Raw genomic sequence first — 20,183 nt, 5'->3', positions numbered from 1 at the left:
CTTGCTTACCATACAAGAGTGTACCTCAACTAATAATCAGTATCATCATCTGACTCTTGTGGCAAAACTGACACTTCTCAGCAGGCAGAATCAGACCTTTACCTTTCACCCTCAACGAAAAGCGTTGCTAATTAACAGATTTTCCTGTTTACAAACTTTGCAATATTTCAAAACATGAAGCTGATGTTCTAAGCAGTTGCTTTTCCTTTGAGCAATGAGCACACACAATAGACTCCTTATTAAACATTCTGTTGTATGAAGTGATAGTGCAACTGCAGTCTAAGGATGCAGACCAAAGTCTTGTAGGCAGAGCCTTATTACAATAGCTAGAAACATGAACTTTCAGATGTACACATCCTTATTGAGAAATCATGTACCTGAAAACTGCTCTACTTTTCTCAGCTAACCTGTAAGGAGTGTAATAAAAAGTCGTTAAGAGGTTAATTCTACCTGTCAATCTTGTCTGGCATGTAGTTTACGCACGGTAGCTCATAACTAATACCATTAACTCTATGAAAATACGGATTTCTTGGGAAAATAAGAAATTGCAAGGGATTGCACGTTCAAAATCATGATTTATTGATGTATTTTTTAATCATGTAGCTCCTTGCAATGATACAGTTTATAAATTATAGAACAAGTATAGTTCTTTCCACAGCTTTCACATTTTAGTCCTCCAGTCCAGATCAGTATTTTGAAACAAGATGATCAAAGGTAAATTATGCAAAATGGCTTAAAAAAAACTACACTAAAAAGCTTCAGTTCTTCCAGGACCCAAGATACACACATAATAAGCAGCATTACAATGTCTGCACTACACCCCCAAGCGATATATGCAGGAGAAGCAGCGTACAGTACCTGCACCACACCTCAAGGTACACTTCATGATTAGCAGTACACAGCACCTGAACATCTACAGCAGCCTCCAAATTTAACTTAGTAAAACAAATGCTCAAAGGGTTTACAGCATGTGTGGCAAGGTTAGATGAAGGGTTGTAGCACGTTACAATAGTGTCCAAGTGAGCCCTGCTTACCTGTGCATTCACACCAGGCCAGTGCACGAGCAGTACACACCAGCATTTCACTCCTGCACTGTGACACTCTCCCAGCAGGGACACGGACCTGCAAACTCATCCTACAGTACACGGGAACAACTCATTGCCCATATCCCTCTCCCTTCCACGCACATCCCATGGAGAAGGCAGGCAGGCTCCACTGAACTTCTACCAAGATCAAATTACATTGAGGAGCAACTGACACCACTGCATTGGTGGGGATGTACCTCTGCAGTCAAACTTTAAACTTCGTGCTTGCTTGCCCTTGATTGTTTTTCCTTAAGGTTGATGTTGACAAAATGCCATATCTTAAAGGCAAACAAAATTAAGTTTAATTTAAAGAAAACATTTATTTGAAGTTCTTTGAAGTCACACAGTTTAACAGATGACAACTTTCTCCCTTTCATATTTCAAGTCTTCACCAGAGACCATACACACTGTCCCATGGACAATGAGATTTTCCTATTGATTCCTTTTGAACAAATCAGTGTCTAGGCAGATGAAGATTCACATTTTAACCAGACTAATTTAAAAATAGTTTTTAAAAAACCCCAACACAACAAAACAAAACTTTGTTATCAAATTCTTATCACAAATAAAAGGTGTTTAACACTCATAAGCTTGATCTCAAAACAAAATCCCAGCCATTCACAATCAAATAGAACATACCGCCTTCAAAAAAATTCCCGGAATTTTAAAATGCTCCAAATATATACACATTTATAACTTAAGTGCTTATTAGCTACAACCTTTTACTCATGCAAAAGTTGTGAGAGGAGAAGGAATTTCTTAGAGTGGCTTTTCTGAATATGCAGTAAAACTCTTCACTCGTGCAAAGAACAAAGGGGTGTACATTTTGTCAATGTCAAAAGTAGTAACAGCTGTCTCACCAGTCGATCTGCAAAGAGCATTGTAAAAGTTAAATCAGACATAAGTTGCTGTTTGAGTCCCTCAGTAATGCAATCACGTTCCATGGTACAGTGTGTGCATCAAACTACAGTTGGAATAAAGTGTCTTTTGTAATGCCTTGTTCTGAAAGCATTTGAGTACTGGCTGAATCACACTATACAGAATTCATTTCTACTTTCGTATCTAAGAAACCACTTTCCCTTTCCACTCTTATTATGAACTCTAAGACGTGAGTAGTACAGAAACTTCATGAATGAAAAGAATGTCTGCAATATGCACACTTCCTCATAAATTAGGTATGACAACATTAGCTTTTACAAAACTGATTTTTCTGTTTATGGAAGTTACCTATACTCCCAACCATCAGTAGTTTATTTCCTGTATTTTATATTTCCTGTATATTCTCACAGCTCAACAGCTGAGCTATGTTCCTGTAAAAACACTGAATATAAAGATTAAGAACACTGGAAGACAAGGCCTAAATCTACCCTAACTGCCAACATCAAACATTTGGAAAGCCAACTTGCCAATAATTTGGAGTGTCAGGTGCAAGAACAGTGGTCATGGCTCCTGCCTGGTTAGTGATCAGAACAGCTGGCCATATGCCCATATTTCTGCACTGCTGAATTATATATCTTAATGAATATACACTTTCCCTCACTAACACCACATTAAGTCATTCAACCCTGATTCAGTTCCAAAATCAAACACTCTGAATAAATCCTTTAAAAAGCTGAAATACTGCATTTATACTACTTAGGAAACCTCCTATTATCATTAGAACAGGTTACTAAAATCTTGGGATTTCTTTACGTAAAAGTTCAAATTAGGATATTTTGTTAAAGCCACCTAAGTCTCAGACTCTTTACATTTTTTGTGCTTAGTACTGGACAAATTAACATCACTTTTAATTCTACAGTTTAGTATCCTTCTTAGCTCCTGTTCTCCATTCACTTACCTGCAAGTGATGTGACAAGAATGATGTATCCACACAAGTTTGTTGAACCTCTGGCGCCCACTGGAGCACAACTGTAGTCCCACATGGAAACTGTGATCTGTTTCTTGAGCAGGAACTCGGCGGAAATACCTGTATTTGTGGTAATCAACTGGTTTCTGTACAGAGAAATAAGAAGTTTCATGACCTACAAAGAACACATTGTGCAACTATTTATCCTGAGTAATTGTGAGACCAGACTGGTAAAACTCTGATACTTAAAAACAAGTACTACTGTTCCTTCAAAATACATAAATGTGTATGTTAATGATGGAAGAAGTTTTCAGAGAAAGCAAAATAAGCATGGAGGACACCACCCAACTGTGCATACTCACTGTAACACTTCTTACTCTTCACAGGTTTCTCTTGACTAGCACTTTGGTAATCAGAAGAATGTGTAAGTAAGTTAATCAAATCATTCATAGTTCAATTAACAAATACTGCTTATTTAGTTTTACTAAATATAACTGCACACAGTCAAATCTGATCTTAGAAAAGGACCTATTCATCCTTCTTTTGTGTTAACAATGGTGACACCTAATAGCACCACACCTGGAAATAAAGCCTAAGGGGGAGAACAACTGTTTAAATGTGAACCAGATATTTATTTGCCTTAAAAATTTATTACAGATCTGGGGACAAATGTAAGAGACATCACTGAGGTTATTTATTTATATTTTATTTTTAAACAATTTTAAAAATTAAATTAATTTTTTAATCCTTTGGTGTAATGCAAATCTTTGGGTCCCTTAAAACATTCAGTCTGAGTAAAATCTTGTTAGGAGCCCCCTCCTTAATCCATTTCTCCTCTATTCTATTTTTCTACCTACCTCTTCCTTCTTCTTCATTATTACAGCAAATACTTTGGTTTGATTGTCTTTTTCCTGGGAAAGGCGATAATGGCCAAGCAAGATTGCATCTGTTCTGCAAGGTTAAAAAGAAGGATACTGTCAAGGACATAAAAATATTCCGTGTCTCAAAAGCATGATGTTCTTGTAAGACAAATATCAGCAATGAAACAAAGACTGACTACATAGCATAATTATATAAACTATTTCTTATTTCCATTCAGTAAAGGCTCATCAATGATATTAAATGATGAAAACATTTTGGGAAGTTGCTTCTAATTTTCCCAAACAGGACAGTAAAGGTAGGTTAATTGGTTCTGCCTAGCCTACTGCTTAATATTTACAGATTTCTGGTGAACAGCTCAAACCTGTTTTGAAGTTGCAAATTGTTTTCTATGTTTTTATGTGCAAACATCAAGAAGTAATAATTTCGACATAATCCAATGAAATCTTTATTTTCCTTCAGTTAAGGAAGTATGAGAAGGCAGTCAGTAACCAAATAGTATCTTTAAAAGGACTGTTCTATCTACGTGCCTTAAAAATTTCAAATCACATAACCCACAAATTAAATCTAATTACAATATCAGGACCCTAAAAGGAAAGATATCTTTGCATAAACATCAAAATTTTTTGTAGTTCTTAGGAGAGAATTATAGACATCTATAACACAGTATAAATAACATTGTTTTCCTAAGCCAGGATATAGAATCTGAGACAAAAGTAAATAGAAATTGCTAGGTAAAAGCAAAATGAAAACGGTAGAGCCAAATTCTTTATTTCAATAACCTTGTGTTTTTCGTCCGCAAGCGGGGAACTATAGATTGAGGATCTTCAGGAGTTGTTAGCATCATAACTTGACCATCTGGAAAGAATCTCAAATACCTGCAAAAACATAATTACACAATGCAAACCTAGAAAATACATCCTTTTCCTGTCTTTTTTTCTGTTTGTTTGCTTTTAAAATCACAGGATGTCACCCAGAAGGATTTAGGACTTAATTAGTAATAGCATTTGAAAACACATTTCTTCATACATAACAGAAAAAAAAGAGATCAGAAATCAAAAGAGAGTGATGAATATTGAAAGAGGAAGTTATGAAGAGTTACAAAGTTTTGTCACCTCTACCAAAGCAAGGTGCCTACCCTGGGATCAAAACTGACCTCAAGTTTCTCCATTCCTAGCATCCACTGAGACCAATGCAACAAAATCTGTTACAGTATCAGTACAGAATTAGCAATGTCATATGGACTTCTTCAGGTTCTGGAATCCAACTGATTTTTACAGGACTGAAATACTGTGCAGATGTTTGAGACTACAGCAATAGCCATCAGGTTCAATGGTTTCTATGAACAGCTTCCAGCCTCAGAAGGGACAGCAGAATGAAACAATAAATGCTGGCAACGGCAAGACGAACAACAGCAGAAAAACAGGCTGAGGAAACAAATGGCAAGGCATTTACATCAAGTTGAGAAAGCCCAGCCTCTTGAGTTTTACAACTGATTACACATAAGCTAAACGACTAATCTTGAACAATCACATGTATTTTCTTTGCTGAATTCTGTCATGTGTTCTATCAGAAATGTAAAGCAAAAGTTGTTTAGGGAAAGAAATCTGCAGATGAGTATTAACTGTTATACGTGTTCAAGCTTTAGCCACATTACATGGTTTAAGTGAGGATGAAACATGTTTCTAAGCTCATTTCTAATTATCATAATAAATCCTATTTCTAAAACCTATTCTCAAAAAATACACATTGCTTTACACACTATAGCAGTCCCATTCAGTTTTACAGAATGATTATTGTCTGTGATAGCCAGAGGTGGATTTAAAGAACTAAAGAGAGAGAAACATTTCACTCACTCATTGTACTACAGCTCTACCTGTAATATTCCACTTGGTGCCATGCTCTATAGAAACCATCAAGAGACTGTTCTCCTTGACGTATGTATTTTGTCTTGCTGACATATACACCTACAGAAAAGGAAGATATATGAACAAAAATTAAGAATATAAAATATTTATGATGAAAAACCAATAATCTAAAACTTTTGATAAGCTTTTGTTACTTAAATACATGGAAGTTTTTATTTTCATCCCTCGCACCTTTCCCTTCCCTTTGCAGATATTCTACACATTCAAATGCATGGACAAATTCAGATTAGGTCTAACAACAACAACGTCATAAACATCAAACCCACCTGACTGTTTCTGTCATGGCTACATACATAGTTACAACTATTTCCAGAAGTACTGCTTACCATCAAATCGAACGCGAGGCCTTTCCAAAAACATGTCCCTCCAAGACGCATATGGAACAAGTTTATTGCAGCTCCTGCCCCATATTTTCAAACAGACTTGATGCCAGATTTCAGGATCTCTAGTGAAAATGAGAGAAAAGCAAACCCCATAACTTCCCTACAAACCCTGTTTAGCTTTTATGTATCAAAGTAACACTCCCTTACTTAGTTTGGATGCAACTAAAAGAACCTTTCTCAAACAGAAATAGCTCATAATTTAAAACCTTTGACTAATTTACTTAATCCTGGAGTGTTTGAAAGCTTTTTACTCTTCCAGTGAAATTTAAGAACAGAGTGTCATTTTCATCCTAGTACAGAACCACAACACTGCAGCACACTGGCACTTCTCTATGTGGCTGTATGAGCATGACAACATAACAGACCCTATTTTGGAGACCTGAAACTAATTTGCAAACAGGGAAGAGCAAGTAATAGTTTCTGCTAGATTTTTTATTACAGTAAAGTCATCTATCTCACATACAATTTAATAGTCTCTTCAAAAACTGATTAGCACTGTGAGGAGCTTAACATGAAAATGTCCATGGGAAGGAAAAGCAGGACATACTCAGTGCAAAGAGAAGCTTCACTCTGGATAAATTATCTACAATACCTGGCACAAATGTAAAATCCTCGACAAACAAGGGATAATTGCTCCAATGATCTTAGATCCAAGTCACTTGAAACCACCCATCGGAAAATGTACATTAGTACTTCCATAGGTAATGCTTAAAAGAGAAAAGAAATCCTTGTTAGATGCAACCCGTAAATCAACAGGTTATTTATAATTCCATGTTCGGCTTTTGACTATCCATTAAAAAATCCTACTTTTCACACTGTAGCCCAATGCCAGAGAACAAAAAAAAAATTATCTTTAACTTAAAAGGTCACTATAGATTAGATGTGATATCCATAAAGAATCCTTTTCAGCCTACTAACTTCTGAAGCAGACATTATGATTTTTTGAAAGTTTTCATTCTGCTATAAGAAAGTCGGTAAAAAAGATACTCTAACACAGGACTGGCTGGAAAGCAGAATATAAATCTAGAGACCAACATTGCTTCTCAAAGGACACATCTCCTGAGATCATTTTAGAGTACTGTCTGCAACATCTTGTCTTTATTGGCAAAAAAAGAAAATACATTTTCCCAAGTGTACAATGCACCAGTTATTAAAATAAAATAATTTTTTAAACCCTATTTTCTTTATGTTTTGATTTGCTTCACTTACTTCATTTTCTTTCCTTGACCAGAAAAAAGGAGATCAGGCCAAGATTTCAAAATGCAACTGATAATTTAGGATGCCGAACAAAAGTATCTGTTTTTAAGAAAGATCATAGCTCATATACACTCTCCATAATTTAGATCTCATAAGGAAGTCTCGGGATAACTGTCCCAGAACTGAAGCACTGGAAGTCATTAACCTTCAAAAGACTTTCTAGCTTTGTTATATAGTCTTTCTAAACCTGAAAACACACTTGTTGCAAAAATCTCATACAGAATCAGATAAAATCAAGACATGTGAAGATGCATACCATTCACAGAACAATTGTCTCTTACTCACAGTTAAAAACTGTAATACGTATTTGCAACCAAAACAAAAGAACTGGAAGGAAAACTGGAATACACTTACTTCAGCAAGTCATTCCTAGAAGTTGCTACTTTTAAGTATGCCTCTGATCCTGAAAATTCTACTCAGAAATACTACACGGAAACAGCTTGTGTGATAAAGACAAGATCTTGTATGAGAACAAGATTTGTTTACCTAGTTGATCATTTTTTGTCCTTTGTATCTAACTATATCAGTAAATAAAGAGATCATGTATGCACTTCTTCAAAGGTGGCTTTTGAAATAAGGAGACAAATGTTTTCATCAAGTGAAACGTCTATATAAATTCTGCCTCTCAACTCTTACAGTGTATCATAACTCATACCTGAGATATGGGTCTGGCTGACATCAACTTCAGGCTGACAAAGTTTGACTGAAGATTCCTGAAGAGTTAACTGCTGTTGGAAATCCGTCAGGAGATCTGCCATTTTGTCATCCTCTTTGTTATCCTCAACACTAGAAAAGGGGCAATGCCAACACTGTAATATTGGACAGAACATACCAACAGATGTCCTCATCTTGGCATCAATCCACTGCCTTACTCTCATTCAATAGAGTTGTTTCCTGTGTGTTTTTAAAGCAATCTCATTTCATCATACAATAAAGCAACTACTGAAATATGATCAAGTTCATTTAGATGTTGCTGGAATGCCTCTGACAGTAACAACTGGGTTTTTTTCATTAAATTCCCATCCAAGTTTTTTTTTTGTATTTGAGAGTTTTTTAGTGAAGTCACTGAAGAATTTCTTGACCCTATGAAAAGAAAAATCTCATCTTGCACTTTGTCTAAAATATGGCATATGCAGGAAATAAAGTGCCGTTAATGAAAAGTTGTATTTTGTAATCCTTCTCATATAATGTAAGATATTGGAAACAATTAAGGATTATTTTTCACTCTTGTGTTATTCACTAAAGAGTGATCCTTGGTGGGTTTATTCAACAACAATGAAGGAAAACTATTCTTGTACATATTCTGTAAATAGGCAGAAATAATAAATTTCAGGAGCCAGAACAAGATAGAAGAATGAAAACAATAAGCTTGCTACTCATCAGTAAACTTGAAGGATTACTAAGTGATAAAAGAACATTACCACACTGAAAAAATATGTCTAAATTTAAGTTGTATGTCATAATAAGATCTTTTAATAGCTGCCTGCTTGCTTGCCTCAAATAACCAGAAACTACATAAAACCCCTTAAGCGCACCACAAAACACCTTTTTTCCCCGACTTGGTATACAAGCCAATTAAGAAATCTTCCAGTCACTTTTTAATACTATTCAATTCTACTTTAAACAAGCTAATAGAATGAGCTGAGAATATAAGCAAGCAACTAGTAGACCTACCAATGGGTTTTGAAGTATCATAGAGAAGACAATTATGTTTGGGCCTGCCATAACTAATACTACAGTAAAATGATGCACTGAACATATCTTCCTTTATTTTGATGAGTATGATGGTTGGTCCCAGTATCTACAGGCCACATTGTAAACTGTTTTTTCAAATTTGATTGTGTAATTTTTTTCTCATTAAGACTGTATGAAAAACCTTCAACAGTAATTCAGAAAGCACAAACACCACAACTAAAATCTCTCAAAACAATATATCTCTACAAATACTGCTTTTAACCAATTGAGACTACTGGTTGTTTTTCCATCACTGCCACATAGTGCCGGGAACAGTACAGCAACACTTAGAAAACTAAATAAAAATCCACAGATTTGTAGAATCATTTAGGTTGGAAAAGACCTCTAAGATCATCAAGCCCAACCATTAACCCAGCACTGCCAAGTCCACCACTAACCATGTCCCTAAGTGCCACATGTACACATCTTTTAAATACCTCCAGGCACGGTGACTCAACCTCTTCTCTGGGCAGCCTGTTCAAAGTGCTTGACAACCCTTTCTTCGAAGACATTTGTCCTAATATCCACCCTAAAGCACACCCAGAGGTCATTTCTTCTTGTCCTGTGCTTGTCATTTGGGAGAAGACAGCAACCCCTACCTCAATACAACCTCCTTTCAGGTGGTTGTAGAGAACAGCAAGATCTCCCCTGAGCCTCCTTTTCTCCAGGCTTAACACCCCCAGCTCCCTCAGCTGCTCCTTGTAAGATCTGTGCTCCAGACCCTTCACCAGCCCCATTGCTCTTCCCTGGACCCACTCCAGCCCCTCAATATCTTTCTTGTAGTGAGGGGCCCAGACCTGGACACAGCACTCGAGGTGTGGCCTCACCAGTGCTGAGTACAGAGGGACAATCACTGCCCTGGTCCTGCTGGCCACACTACTGCAGATACAGGCCAGGATGACATAGGCCTTCTTGGCCACCTGGGCACACACTGGCTCATGTTCAGACAACTATCAACCAGGATCCCAGGGTCATTTTCCAACATGCAGATTTCCAGCCACTCTGCCCCCAGCCTGTAGCTCTGTGTGGGTTTGCTGTGACCCAAGTGCAGGATGCAGCACTTGGCCTTGTTGAAGCTCACACAGTTGGCCTTGGCCCATTGATCCAGCATGTCCAGATCTCTCTGCAGTGCCTTCCTACCCTCCAGAAGGACCACTTCCACCGAACTTCATGTCAGAGAGTCTTAATGGAGTAGAGAAAGTGATGATAAAGAAAGAAAATAATCCTATGAAAACCAAGATTTTTACATGACCATAGTGCATGATCCAGTAGTTTTCCTAGTGCACAAATGCACAGCAAAGATTTCATGCCAGCAACACATTCAGAAATTAAAATAACGGATGTAAATAAAGCACTTAGCTCATCTTGCACTGTTTTATATTAAGTCAACTGCTGCATTGGAGCTGTACTGTTCTGGGGCAACAAGACTGAGCTAGTAATACCACAGGGACATGATTGTGCTTTCCTCTTTCAGTCTCCATTTTAAAACTCTTGATTTCTTGATGCAGCTATCAGCAGCACCAATGGCTGCTATGAGTAAGCAAGTAATTGGGAAGCTGTTTCATAAGCTTGTCTACGTTTGGCTGCAAGGGCTGTAACAGAAGTTTTGGCCCTCCTTAAACAGATGTCTGGGGCTCATGTTACACCAACCATAAGCCACTACACACACATCTGCTGTACTAAGGCTAGGGGTATTCTGATGCCTGTAATGATGACAGACTAGACTACTCAGATTGCAGTCTTTGAGCTTCTAAATGTATTGCTCTACTGAAAATGCTCTCATTTGGCTGTGTTAGCACAAGAACAGATTATTCCATCGTTTAAGTAAGATGCTTATTTCGTACTATGAAGCTTTGACTAATTACTCTTTTTGCCATCTACAACTTTGTAGATGACCAAAAAACAAAACAAAGTGACTGATGCTTTTTTTTTCTTAATTAAGTAACAACGTAACTATTTGTAATCCTTCCCCCTGAAATCAGCTACCTCCAAACAAGCCTGTTATCATCTTCAAAAACTAAAGTCAAGTCCTCCTTGGACTAATACATCTGTAAATGTTCTGTGAAGCAGTCTACTGAGATTAGGTAAGTTTTCCACATACTAAGAGACTTAAAACTGCATGTTACAGAGTATTGATATCCTTCAGAAACAAAATGCCATGTTTCAGTACTCCTATGCTACTAATCCTACTTAATCAGTAAAATTTCATACTTACCACCTCTTTCCAACTCCATCGCCATCTGGGGACCGTGTATAGGTGATCTTAAACTCTATGTCAGGTACAAGCTGCATGGCTAGACGATAAAACTTGATGGCTGAAAATAAAGGTTTGATGTTCAAACATATCTGATACCCATACTAGCTTATCAAAGCAAAGACTATTTTCAGAGACATGGTTTCAGCTAAAAGCACTAAAAAGGTGGAAAATGCCTTTGCCTAAGAAAGCTTATTTAGTCTAAACTGTTAGGTTTAAATTCAATACAGAAGAGAGGAACATTAAGTACCTATTTTCAAAACTAAAACCTCATACACTTTTTCAGAATAAAGAGTTATCTCAGATGTGTTTCAGCTTTTACAGATTTGTGTTATTTACCACAAATTCAATTATGGACTAGAAGATTTTACATTAAAACATTACAAGTCCTGATGTTGCTTGTTACCCAGCACTTCCACGGATTTCTCAACAAGCTGTAAAGACTTTAGACAGAAGATCCATAACTAGCCATAAGTTAAATGAAAGAGAAAAATTATGCAGGTAGCTTAAGTCCCTGGTATAGCACAGACAGGCATTCAGATATATACAACACTACAAAGGTGAGAATGATGAATAAAATATTGTTGCAACTTTAAAATTTCAACAATAGATGCAACATATCAATTTCTCTATGGAAACCCCTGGGATCTAAAGAAGGCACAGAAGCAAGCCACTCAACACACTGACGGTGAGGAAAGCAGCCTTGTCACAAAACTATGGGATGTGAAGGAAAACCTGACAGATTGGGTTTTGCACGCTTTTCTCACACACAGAGAAAATACTTCTGCCTCTTGCACTACAAAGATCCTATAAACACTGAGTAGAGAAAGGAGTTCAGGAACATCACTGTGGCAACAAACTGTTATTTAAGCTGCAGAATATCTTTCTTCTGAGTCAGCTCTGTGAATCCTTCTTAATTTAAATGAATTGATTGTATGTACACTAAATCTATTTTAATACCAGTATTAAAACCATGTATGCATGTATATGTTTCTTTGTATTCCCGCATCATGACACCAAGATCAGACGGCAATTCTTCTTCAAGCTTGGACTCTTAAAACCCAAACTCAAATAAATCATCAATAAGTGTGGAGCTCAGAATTTGTCTAGTTGAGTCTGAGAAACCTGAGTTTGAGGCTAGTAAGTGTTCCTATTTCCTTGAGTTCATGTCAGGGCCAGTGACTGATAAATAGTATCACTGGCTGCTGAGGATGAGAAATACCAGCAGACACAGATCAGTCTCAACGTTAGCACTTAATATTGCAGACAAGGCCTCTACTGTACTTAAGCAAGAACAAGCTGCAGCACATAACTGTCTCACAAACATCAGGTATCAGCAGATTTCAGAAGCAGGCTTGGATTCTGGTGACCTGGGCCAGGTCAGCAAATAAAAGCCTGGTCTGAAAACAGATGTCCCAACATGCGCTCAGTACTGTATCTGTGTCTGGCATAGGACCGTGCCCCTAAGGTCTCACATAGATCTATGTGCAGAAACAGTACAGTTTAGTTCTCTAAGTCTCAAATCAAATTCAATTGAGAAAGATGAATTCATATTCATGCAATCCAGATGTCTGAAACACTTTTGTGAATGGAACTCTGTTAGATATTACTATTTCTCTGCTGCTATGTTTAACATACACGGAGTGCACTGAAGCAGATGAAGCAACAGCTTTCATTTTATATACACAATGGTTAAATAGACTGCTTTCCTCACCTTTTTTTTTTAATTTACTCAGAAAGAACCTTCACAATCTACTACATGATTTCCTAAATATGTTACCAGATTTTTAGTTCTGACATACTTTTTATTGTGCATTTAATCCTATACCAAACACCCACCATATCTTAGCCTAAAGTAGTTTTGCCCTGTAAAAACATGTAACAAATTAGAAACTGAGACAACTAATTTTATTAACTACAGGGGACTCATATTTCTCTCAGTTAATATGAAATATGAAATAACAACCAGAAATCCTGAAAAGGAAGGAAAATTCCCATGGTGGAGTAGAAGTTTTGTATTCAGCAGGTGGCTGAGTTCAGGAGCTTCCAGAGTTCTCTCAGATTTTTATATCTTAACTTATTTTGCAGCTGCACTTTAAACACAGTGGTCAAACCCTCTGGTGGATGAGCAGGATGGCACATACGTTCTGCTTCGCTTTCTTTCTCGCATGTAAGAAATAGAAAATTGATATCTCCACTACTGACCTACAGGACTTGGAAGTCAGGACAGACTTTTTACTCTCTAGATTCTAAAAACTAAATATGAGAAAGAAAACTTGAATTTCCATTTTTACTAGTGCTGATAGCAAGAGTGCAGGTAAGCAAGCTAGGCACCTTAAACATTTATGACAAACCTCAAAGACTACCAGACTTAAACATTCACTTCAGGAATTCTTGAAAAAGCTAATTTAGCTGGATGTGTTAATTAAAAAAACAAACAAAAACCACCAAACCCAAACAGCACCTTCAAAAAAAAAAAAAAAAAAAGCACCAACCAAAAAAACCCACAACCAAACAACAAAGCATTCCACGGATTAAGCAGTTTTATTCTCAGTGGAACAATGAAGAACTGTGAGCACAGGAAATACAGTACATTTCCTTGATTAATTATTATGCTAATTTCATGTTACAGAAGTAACGTAAAGAAGCATTCTATATGAAGAAGCAATCTAGTGCTCCATTAAATTGCAGTATTTCAAGATACTGTTATTTTCCCTGAAAGCTAGAAATTCCTTCCTTGATATCACTTTTAGCTTTACCTCAACCTTAGAACTGTGATACGATGGTTCCTTCTATAGCATGTTTGTTTTCTTTTTTGAGTAACAGAGCTCTCAAATGACTAGTAGCCTGTAGTTTAAGTTCACTGACACCATGCAGATTTTCCCATAAATTAGAGGGTGTTAGATTTTTCTGCAATAAAGGTGTTCATTGTAGACTTCCATATTACCTTCATAAAGGGCCCCATTTTGTTCTTCTTCCACTGCCTTCAGGAAAAGTTCTTTTGCCTGCACAATAAATTACACAGAGCACTTATTTAATTCCTTATAAATACGTATAAATATGACATAAACGTATTTATAAGGATAACGATAATATACAATAACGATATTTACAATATAAATACGTGCAGTATCACTTGACTTAGAATTATTTTTTGATCTTACCTACTGTACCCTATGACAGAGATGAACAAAATAATTCCATAAATAGATAAGACATACTCATGTGCTACAAGACAACCGAAATTTCCAGTCAACAAACTATCTATATTCCTGCTACTCGCCCTTTACCTACAGTTTTTCAGAAAGCAATTACAAAGGTGACACCAAGGCAAACATAAAGACTAAAAAAATCAGTGTAGAATTATAAAGACATTTAGTATGGAGACAACAAGATAATAACCTCTGTTGTTTCTCCAGATTTAATTCAGCATTAGCTTTTAGAATAGTTATACTGGAACAGTAATACAGACAAATAAAACCTCAAAATTATGCATCTTTTTCTGTACCTTTTCCTCTTTTGCTATCTCCTGTTTTCCCCTGGCATCAACAGACTTTAGTCCAGGTCCTCTTGACGATGCTCTGCATGGCAGAGGTTCCAACCCACTAGAACTCACACCTGGGGCAAGCTCGAACATCCACTGAGCTCTGAACATCTGGAGCTCTGCCTAAAAAACATTATTAATTTTACCTAGTATCACATATTCAGACAGTATATCTTCTGAAGAGACATTATAAAGTACAAACACAAAAAAGAATTTCAAAACTATGCTTTACATTTCCATGTCTTAGATGGCTTCCGTGAATTTAGGCACAGAGAGTCAGCAATTGTTTTATGGTAAATTAAAAAAAAAAGTGCACAAGTGCTTGTTCAGTCTCATTCAATAACAAAAGTGCTTTTTTCTGGACTGTTCACCTCAGAAGAAAAACTGGTGTTTCAAGAAGTGGTTGTTAGTACTATGGTTATGACCCAAGATTCCATAGGAAACTGTTGTTTCCAGACATGATCATGTTTGTTCTTGTTTATGCAGAATTATCACAAGCAAGAAGTCAATTAGCTCTTAAAATCAAAATTTAGGAAACCTAGTTTTTTGTACACAAGCATGGTAAGCTCTCTGACAACCAAAGCAGTCATTTATATATTATACAGAAAAGACCTTACTCTTTTCTCTTTTAAAAATTATGGACTATGCTCTGTGAAACAAGACAAGTTACAATTCTTGCCATGCCTCTTTTTCAGCATCTTTGAATTACACTTTACACGTCTCTTGCAATCATCACAACTTTTGAGGAGCAACTACACAGAAATCTAGTCTTGTAAAAGAACAGACTTTTCTATTACACTGCTTTTATCAGCTTTCTGGTCCAGTAGAGAATAACAACTTAAACTGGAATTTGATCCATACAGAAACAGCTGTCCAATTCCTACAGTTCTTCAAAGAAATTCCAGATCTGTCATAAACTTTCTTTTCATCTACACAGACAACTGAAGACTGAATTTGACACTTGAAACACAATGCAAAATTTATCTCGCTTTTGGAGGGGCAGAGAGATTAAGTATTTGTCAGATCAACAAATGTGTGGTGACTAAATGAGGATACGTGATGCAGCTTAAATCACAGCAGTACTATGTTTGTAAAAACTCACTAGCATGGGAGACATACCTGAAGATTTGCTTCACCAGATCTTTCACTGTCATCAGTTCTCACCAAATCAGTGTGACAATCTTCTTCAGCTTCTGCCTAGTAAAGAGCAGTCAAATGTGATTATAGGGTCTGCATAAATCCCCACAGCATATTCACAAAGCACAACTGTCATGGACACACATTTAAAAAAAAAATTAAGCATACTCCCCTTTTGATGATAAAAATTAACTTTAGAACTACTGAGATCAGTTGTACTTCCCTATTAACTCAATGAAGATGGGTTTTGCATTTTAGACAGGTTAATCCAACACAGATTAGTTGTGTATCACTTGAAGGCTTCCATGCTTCAATACAATGGCACACCTGACTAAATACACTCAGTATCTACGTCAAAGCATAGAGCAAAAGCTTCAGTATTAAACAATAATGTGCTTTGTTCCACAAATTAAAATTTAATCACTATCTTCTCTTTCTAAAGATAACCAGTAGTTTTGATTTGTTTAATATTTGCAAGAGCACAAAATGCTTTGAATAACAATAGATATTTTATATATACATGTGAAATTAAACAAAAAATGTATTGGAAAATAAAACAAAAAACTAGCATGAGAGCTTGACAGCTGGTTTTATTTACAGTACAGCTGTGAGACAGGTTAAACAAATAAGATCTGAAATAAGACCTTTGACTAAACTTAACATGGCTCTACATAGGAAGTTAAGCCAGCTAGTTTAAGAGGAAAACTTAAAAATACACAAATTATTTCTCATTGTGAAATATACTGAGATTTACAGTCTACACTAAAACAAAGGAAAACTAATTCTGAGCATCAGTGACAAGTCACTACAATGACAACAGCAAGGTGCCAGTAAGGGGGAAAAAACCCCCAAAACCTCAACTAAGACACTTGTTTAAGGTTCTTTCTGCAGCTGAAGAAAACCAGTTTTTCTGCTATTCTGCACTGAAATTCACACCTGTAGTTCTGCAAGTAGATAATGCAAAGTGAGATTACAAGAAGGCAAACCTGACATTAAGATTATCACAACTACATACAAGAGTTTTATTTCCCACTCCTTTCTATTGTACACAGTGCTCAGAGACTTCAAGCAACATTCTGTCAGTGAGATTCTACCAAGCTCTCAAAAAGAAATCTCTACCTCCTGCACAAGTGCAAAATCAAAGTGCAAAAATCAAAGCATTCTTGTATTCAGAAAAATTATACCATTTTTACAGCATCTGGAAGTTCTGATCAAACTACAGAATACTAGCAAGCATGATGGGAAGGCAACCTTTAATCTCTTTGTCTTGGTGACAAGCACCTCTATGGAGTTTGCTTATGTCTTCAGATTCCCCAGCAACCACAAATTTACTGGCTTGTCATCTGTAAAAGTGTTTTCACTGATGTCTCAGATAATTTATCATTTACAATTGATAGACATGGTTGGTTGGCTAGAGATAAACAGATATTGCATCTATTTCTACATTCTCATGTTTAATTTCTGTACATTTTTAATTTCCCAGTCGAGGAAACAGGTGAGCCAGAACACTACAAAACACCATTAAATCTGAGCAAGGAGGAAATAACTTGGAAATTTCATGGGCTTTGATTCCAGAATTTAATTGCAGAGAGTTAATGCCCTATGAGTTGAGACAGTCCTACCACATTATTAGCATCCAGGAATATTTTGTAGGCAAAGCAGAGCCAGCCTAGGAATGAGCTAGCTCTGAAATGGGTGTCTGTAAGTGCATTACTATGGCACTGGGCTGACAGAAATAAGGCGTAAGTCTGTGCGTAGTGCAAGGCCTCTGGTTTGCAGCTGAATTATGTCCAGTCAGCTCTCCAGTCTGGGCAGAATAAGCCTGGTTTTATCTCCAAAATGCAGAAACTAGCAATTTCTAAACTAAATCAACACACTATCTTCTTGTGCATAAAGGAACGCCCATTAAAACCTTTAACTCCTGAATTCTGTAAACAAACTGATTTAAGCGTTGAAACTACTTAGAAGGTTAGGAAGCTGGATGACGTTTACCTCATTCAAGAACTTTTTATTTCGCTAATATGTTCAACTCTTGATTTTCATCCCCTCCTCTCTGTTCAACTGCCCTATTTCTTCATTTCTGAGTCACAGTCAGACATGGTAGTGGACCAACTGCATCCAAAATGTCATTTGATGCTCTTTAAAACCTAAATATGCTCTCAACTCAAACCAAAAATACTATGAAGACTCGGCCCACAGTCTAAAAGCTGTCAAAAACCATCATAAAAATGCTTATAACCAATGTTTTGACTTTTGCCATTACCTTCCCTATATTTTACGCATGTGTGATCTGCAATCTCTCATACCTCTCAAAAGTCTGTCTTACGGCAGTGGTAGCAGCCTAAGTGGCCACACCTCTAAATTTACTGGTAAAGCAATTAATTCACATTGCTACTGCACAGAAATGAACTGGAAAACTGATGTCTATTAACAACCTTTCCAGTATTTTTTTGACCTGATGACACCCTACGATTTTGCTAGGACAAATGAGTAAACACAGGTACTGTGAAGCAAGGACCTTCACCTGCAGACAGCTCATGAGATCACACCTAAAGCACTTTGCAAAGTGTAAAAATTGGCTCCTTGCCCCCACTCTGACAATACCTGTGTTGTACTTATAGTTTATAAAATTCACAACACTGTGCTCTGACTGCTACTTAGTGGATAAATCTAGACTGTGCATCCTTGTGCTGCTGGGCTTCCTCCTGATACAAGTCAGCTGTCACATGGAACAGTGACTTCATCCTGATTGAAAGCAAGACATCATAGTGTGTACTGACTGATTGGCTTGATTATTTTCCCTGAGAAAAGCAGTAGTCTGTCAAACCACCAAAAGGCAACATGTCAAAAGTAAACATCTGAATTAGGCTGCAACCTGTAAAAAATGAAGTCAGCTGAATAGATTCGATTCTGATTTGCTTGCAAAGCTTTAGAAATCATTTGCCAAATGCAGAACTAGTTTATTTGCACAGTTGAGTTTTGTTTTGCAATCAATAATTGCATGCTGATTTCGTCAGAGTACATTAACTGCTTACTAAACTGTCTGTAACATCACGTCCTTTAACAGTTCTGATCTCTGTTTCAGCAAAATAAAACCAAGATCAGAAACAGTTCAAAGCTGAGTGTCACCAGTTGAACAGGGCTCTGTGTTACGTGTGAACCACACAGAACTCAGGGAGGAGCAAGCACGGCAAAGCGAAACAGTGACTGTCAGCTAACATTCCTCTTGGTTTTATAAAAAAATGAGAAAGCCACCCTATTTTTCTGTAAATGTGGTAGAAGCGACACCGTATTCAAAAATAAGAGCTTTTGTAACCGTGGTGAGACATTTTAAGAGCTCCTGTGTGATATAAATGGTTTAACTTTGAATGACTGAGTTCTCATCATGGATACTTGAATCCATATTGAGGCGCCGTCAGTAAAGCAATACTGAACCAAGGAGTATTTCTGATATGTTAAATAACAACTCAAATAACTCGAGTCCCTGGCCCACGGAGCCCTTTAAATTACTGAGTGACTTTAAGCCACCACATTTTCGAGGGAAGAAAGGGAAAGGAAGGGCACGCTCCTCTGTAATGACACAGGGATTTTGTTACGCGTTCCTACGGAGAGCTAGATCGCTCCACAACCAAGCAGCCCCACTGATCAAAATCCTCTGCGGGAGGCGGCCGTGTCTCGCCGCGGTGGGGCGGGATCACGGCATGTTTCCCACAAGCATCACTGGGTGCCCCGGGGCGAACAGGCGGGCAGGGCAGGGCTGCCTGTCAGCAATTCGGCCAGGGGGCCGCTCCCACGCACACACCCCTTATCCCGGTCCCGCCCGGCCGTCCCTGCACGGCGGCCGAGCCCCCGCCGCCCGGGCCCGCTCACCATGCTGCCGACGCTCGGGCGGCGCTGTCCCGTCCCGGGGGCTCTGCCCCCCGGCTTGGTCCGTGTGTCCTCCCTGCCCGCGGGGGGCACTTAGCAGAGTTCTCGGTCGGAGAAGCGCACCACGCAGCGGGAGTCCCTGCGGGCCCTGCGGACGGCAGCCATCTTCCCGGCGAGCGGGGCCGGCGGCGGGAGCGGCGGGACACGGCCCGGGCGAACCCGCCAGGTCAGAGCGCCGCCTCCCGCGCGGGCCGCTACGACGCGAGACC

General features: G+C 37.9%; 1 protein-coding gene across 1 annotated transcript; it reads right to left on the bottom strand.

Moving 5' to 3' along the window:
• Window positions 1–555: 555 nt before the first annotated feature.
• Window positions 556–20,173, bottom strand: FBXO9 (F-box protein 9). The gene is made up of 13 exons (XM_032104637.1): window positions 19,918–20,173; window positions 16,030–16,107; window positions 14,875–15,033; window positions 14,314–14,371; window positions 11,328–11,427; window positions 8,034–8,164; window positions 6,714–6,828; window positions 6,065–6,183; window positions 5,687–5,777; window positions 4,593–4,688; window positions 3,789–3,882; window positions 2,923–3,077; window positions 556–1,953 (listed from the first exon to the last, which is right to left on the bottom strand). The coding sequence occupies exons 1-13, from the start codon at window positions 19,918–19,920 to the stop codon at window positions 1,845–1,847; spliced, it is 1,308 nt and encodes a 435-aa protein (XP_031960528.1). The 5' UTR covers window positions 19,921–20,173; the 3' UTR covers window positions 556–1,844.
• Window positions 20,174–20,183: the final 10 nt, after the last annotated feature.

The sequence above is a fragment of the Corvus moneduloides genome, chromosome 3, assembly GCF_009650955.1.
Source record: "Corvus moneduloides isolate bCorMon1 chromosome 3, bCorMon1.pri, whole genome shotgun sequence".
In the NCBI taxonomy this organism is placed as follows: domain Eukaryota; kingdom Metazoa; phylum Chordata; class Aves; order Passeriformes; family Corvidae; genus Corvus; species Corvus moneduloides.
Note: the sequence above shows the minus strand (reverse complement) of the source record. Positions and strands in the feature narration are given on the sequence as shown.

Excerpts from the sequence above, each read along its gene's own strand:
- FBXO9 (XM_032104637.1), bottom strand. Across the intron at positions 6,829-8,033 it reads CAGCCAGACCCATATCTCAG|CATTACCTATGGAAGTACTA; the intron begins GTATGAGTTATG and ends TTCTCTTTTAAG. Across the intron at positions 3,883-4,592 it reads TTGCGGACGAAAAACACAAG|AACAGATGCAATCTTGCTTG; the intron begins GTTATTGAAATA and ends TTAACCTTGCAG.